This window comes from Pinus tabuliformis, chromosome J, assembly GCF_031772625.1.
Source record: "Pinus tabuliformis cultivar Carrire ecotype Pingquan chromosome J, CPIR1, whole genome shotgun sequence".
Classification (NCBI taxonomy): Eukaryota; Viridiplantae; Streptophyta; class Pinopsida; order Pinales; family Pinaceae; genus Pinus; species Pinus tabuliformis.
This window is the reverse complement of record NC_142295.1, coordinates 1,022,113,717-1,022,118,338: the sequence shown is the minus strand read 5'-3', so window position 1 is coordinate 1,022,118,338 and position 4,622 is coordinate 1,022,113,717. Positions and strand designations below refer to the sequence as shown.

Here is a 4,622-nt window from a genome sequence, read left to right as displayed (position 1 = left end):
TCAGGAAACTTCAACCATGAGTAAAGGGATAACCATGAGTATAACGACTTATGATGGTTCTAATTATCTTGTCATGAATTAATTTCTTAACTAGGTGTGATACATTGGATTAGGTGTTGCATTTGGGTTGTTGGTGTGGCAAGGGGTTTGGGGGGCATTATGGTTGGAGTTTGTTGGCACAAGACTCATATAAGTTAGTTGAGTATGAAATTATTTGGTGTGGTAGTGATTGCATGCCCATAATGCATGAGACAACTTTAGATTGGCATGTGACAGCAATACATGTGAGATAATTGCATTAATGGAAAATGTAGAAATTGAGGTGAAGTTGGAGTTGGTAGTTTAATGAAGGCAAGAAGTGCATAGACATAGCTAGATGTGTGGTGACCAAGGTGAGACAATTTCATAAGAAAAACCTTGGCCACATTTTTTTGGGTTAGACAGGCCCACTGGTAGACCATTGTGACTTAGATGAAATTCTGTCAATCAGCAAGTTCAATTTTTCATATTACCCTTCATAAAATTTTATAAATCTTCTATTGTTGATCACACTGGAATGTCATAGTTGCCAACCAATCTCTTTCTGTTTTCAAGCTTCAAGGCTCCTCTACCATTGGTGGTTTCTTTCTGAGTTCTTTTAGGTAACCATCTAATAAATGGTGATTGGTTGAAAAAGAGAATCCCTTTTGATATCCTCTCCCTGGAAATGTAGGTAGAGGTAAGTAGAAGAGAAGTGAAGGTCCTAAAAATTCACATGTTCTGTTCCAATAAGTTAGGATTGCTTCTATTCACAGTCAAGGCTCTATATGGACTTGGTCTTGATGTTAAGCAAGCAATCTTAAGTCGCCTCAATGGATTTTCACTAGATGTATTTTGAGCAGAGGTAATGTAATGTTTCAATTGATTACCCATTAAACTGCAATAGCTCCTAGTCTAACTCTATTATTTTGCACACTGTGATCAACAATCCATTGGGGAAGATGTTACAACAGATGAGATCAAAGCATTGCTGCTGCAGACTACAGACAATTAAGATGGACTGTAGTAAACATAACTTACTACACATCTTCAAATTCCCCTTCTACTAAAATCCATAATATCATTTCAGTCAGAATTCAAAAAAAAACACATTAAATTCCCATGGTGGAAGCCCTCTCTCCACAGGGATTCTGATATAGAAGATGAAGTAGAGTTACGTTACATGTTAGGCTGACACTACTCTGAGAACGTGTGCCAGGGGTTGGTTGAGACAGCCTTGAAGCTATCCACATATCAAATTGTTTAGAGTATGTTAGTATAGTCATGTCATAGCAATCTGAATTGATAACCTTCTGTGTACTCATGTGAAGGCTGGCATTTTGGTAGTTTGTTTCCATGTTACACATCACAATGAACATTTACTCATATAAGTCTAGTTGTAGGATTAATACGTGTGATCCTTATTCCAGCAGAAATTATGTAGCACTGATCATGGCAGAAACAAATATTTTGTTGTAGCCCTTTAAATTTCCAGATTTAATTTATTGATCTCAATCTACTGTAACAAACAGTTTTAACAGACCTGTTGGGTTTGGCCTGGTGTTGCGGGTCAAACCTGGCCTGCTGTTTGAAGGCCTTGGTGATTCAAAGCAATTTTGACTTTGCAGGAATTGTTTGAATAGTGAGTATGTGCTAGTGTCTGATGGGTCGTTAATGAGTTTGACTCATTTCCCAGTCAGGAAAACCTACTCGCCTCTCTGTAAAGCCCCAAAAGTTATTTTTTAACACAAAGTGTGAATTTTTTTTAATATTTTTGTGCTCTCCAATATTCAGTAGCGAAGTCAAACTTGACAACTTTGCCTCGTAAAGTTTGTTGGGTTTTTTTCAATGACCCAGTCAACTTCTTTGTTATATGCTCTCAAGCATTAATAGGATTGTTTTAAATATTTTAACTTCTTTTCAATGACCTCTCATTGCTTAATATATAAATCATATTAATGGTTTCCATGCACTAATAGTTGGTTCTAGTTCATCTCACACATGGTAAATACTTGTGACGGGATTCCTTAGCATGTTCTGGGTTAGAAAATTCAATATTAACAAACTTCAGCTTTTAGCGATTGACCTCCTTAGTAAAAAGAAAGAAACATAAGAGGGCACAGTATCTAATAAAGGGCTTAAAATAATCAGAGGACTGGTAGGTCTTTACCAAAGCATGAATACCATAACCTGATCTTATTTTGAACTTTCATTATAGCTGTCATGGGTTATAGTGTATTTGAATTGCAGTCTTAAAAAACTCTATTATGCAGATGTTGAATATTTGATCAAACTATATACAATTTTTATTTGGAAGAGTGTATTACTGCATTTTTGTTTTGTTGCACTTTATTATGGGTTCAGAATACAAGTTTTCTTCGGTAATGGCGACAAAAATCCTAATTTCTCTTCTTGGTCTTTAGATGTCCAAGAATATAAAGAGAATAACAGTACCGAGGGCTTGAAAACAGAGGCAATTCTGTAAATCAAGTCATGTAAATCTCGAGCTCTGTAATCCATGATTTCAAAGCTTGCATAGCTACAGTTCTCCTCTGGAGTCACGTGTATTGTAGAATAAGCTTGGTCTTCAATGGCATTCATGGAGTAGCCACATGGATCGAATGCAAAGTCACAGACCTGGAAATCTGGAAGTATGTTTGCTATGCCAGAAGAGACTGTCATGTCTCCTGCACTTAATTCCAGGAGCCCAGATTTCTTGAAGAATTTAGAGGCAGAGTCTCTGTCCAGCTTTGTCATACAAAGCTCAACAGTATACGATGGATTGATAATACTACAATCTGGTTTTTCAGCTTCTGCAGAGTATACATGCCACTCTCCATCTATGACACAGGCCTTGGATCCCAAATTGCCAAAATAGCTGTCCAGGAACTTTACTTCCTCGCTGAAATCAGTATGGGGAAATGGCTGAGCCTCAGGGAAAAGGAAAACTCCCCTGCTGTATCTGCAATGATGGGCTGTTAAGGACAGTGAAGCTGCATGCTTCAACAGGGGAGGGATTGAATGCAGAAGCTGAGTAGTACCACATGTTTTGATGATGATTTTTAATGGATAGATAAAGAGACTAGATTCTGAGAGGACATAAGAATCCATGGCCTTGTTGCTCATTGCTGAGACTATAGTACACTGTGCAGCTGAAAGAATTTCGTCCAAGGCCATTCTGGAAAGGGATCTTAAGAAGTAAATGTTCTCTAATGATATTGGTTCTGTTGAACCATGGCGAAATTCTATTTCCAGCCTCTTTTCAAACCCTTCGAAACCTGGAGAGGCTGCAGCTACTGGTTCGGTGTGATCAATAGCCATGATATACAAATTTGACTTGTGATGATCCTCTGGGCTTAACCGACCTTAGAAATTCTCTATTTGAGCTACAATATCACCAGAATCCTCAGTAAGATCATCCAGATCTGCAGAACCATCAAATTGAATATCTTAGCAATGGTTACAAAAAATAATTCCATAATACAAACATGTAAAAACTAAAAATTTAATCTTGAAATGGTATTAAAATTTGCAAGAAAGAAAATCTTTAACAGTAAAATTCTATTATAAATATACAAAACAATATTAATATTCTATATTTTTTAAAGGTTTATAGGAATTATTCATAATAATTTAACAACCCAAGTTAACATGTTTCCTAAGAATAGAACCAGGATGGAGGGAAATTTAACCCTGTATCTGAAAAATAAAACCCTGATAAAGGGAATTAAACCCTACCACTAGAGCCACCAGAGCCATTCTCCTTCAACATTTTTTAAACAATATTGAGAGTCTAAACTATAACATTATTATTTTTCCAAACAAATCCTGGATACTGTGAAACATATCTATCCAAAGAATTTGAACTACTTCAGCTATAACATAACTGTGAGCTGGGAAAACTGTGATTAAGAAGGCTTACCAGAACTGCTGAATTTTTTAAGACACAGGCTGCCTGTACTGTTCATTAGATTTGATGCAGCAGTAGGATTTATAGGATGAGAAACATGAAATTATGGCTCAGTTGGAGGCACGTTAGTGGCAGCAGAAGTGGGATGGCATGGCCTTAGCACGCTTCTCTGATTAATATCCCCCACACAGACCTACACAATTACGCCCCATGATCCCAATATTGCAGTCCACAGATCAATTCCAGCATGCTTCTCACAATTGTCGGAAGGCGTTACAGAGCAACCTGAACATCAAAGTCTGCATTAATTCAATAACAGTTAGTATCACGTTTTTGAAGATTTTTTAGCCAGAAAAACAATGGTTTTCAATTGTTTTTGAGTACATGACTGGAGGAGGATCATATAAAAGGAGGGCAGGCTAGAGTAACAAATGTACGAGCTCACCAAGTTATAATTTGGTATTCCCCCCACTGTGCAGAAACTGGATTGTAATTCTATGAACCCAGTTGCAATTGAAGGCGCTTAACTATGGAGTAGTCTATAATGCTCCGATTCACATGAATTTTTCAAATCAAGTTGGCGGCCATATGCTCGTTAAGGCATTGGCAGGGTTGGTGATGTTGAAACAGGCAGTCAGCATGTGAGGTGACGGTGACAAAGATAATAGAGTTCACCTTCCAGCGAGGTGACGAA

The 4,622-nt window shown here is 37.4% G+C and overlaps 1 protein-coding gene across 1 annotated transcript; it reads right to left on the bottom strand.

The window, feature by feature from the left end:
• Positions 1 to 2,370: 2,370 nt before the first annotated feature.
• LOC149230337 (S-adenosylmethionine decarboxylase proenzyme 3-like) lies at positions 2,371 to 4,176 on the bottom strand. Its single transcript, XM_089381279.1, has 2 exons — positions 3,941 to 4,176; positions 2,371 to 3,443 (listed from the first exon to the last, which is right to left on the bottom strand). Exon 2 carries the CDS (start codon positions 3,337 to 3,339, stop codon positions 2,371 to 2,373), a length of 969 nt encoding a protein of 322 aa, XP_089237405.1. The 5' UTR covers positions 3,340 to 3,443; positions 3,941 to 4,176.
• Between the last annotated feature and the right edge of the window lie 446 nt (positions 4,177 to 4,622).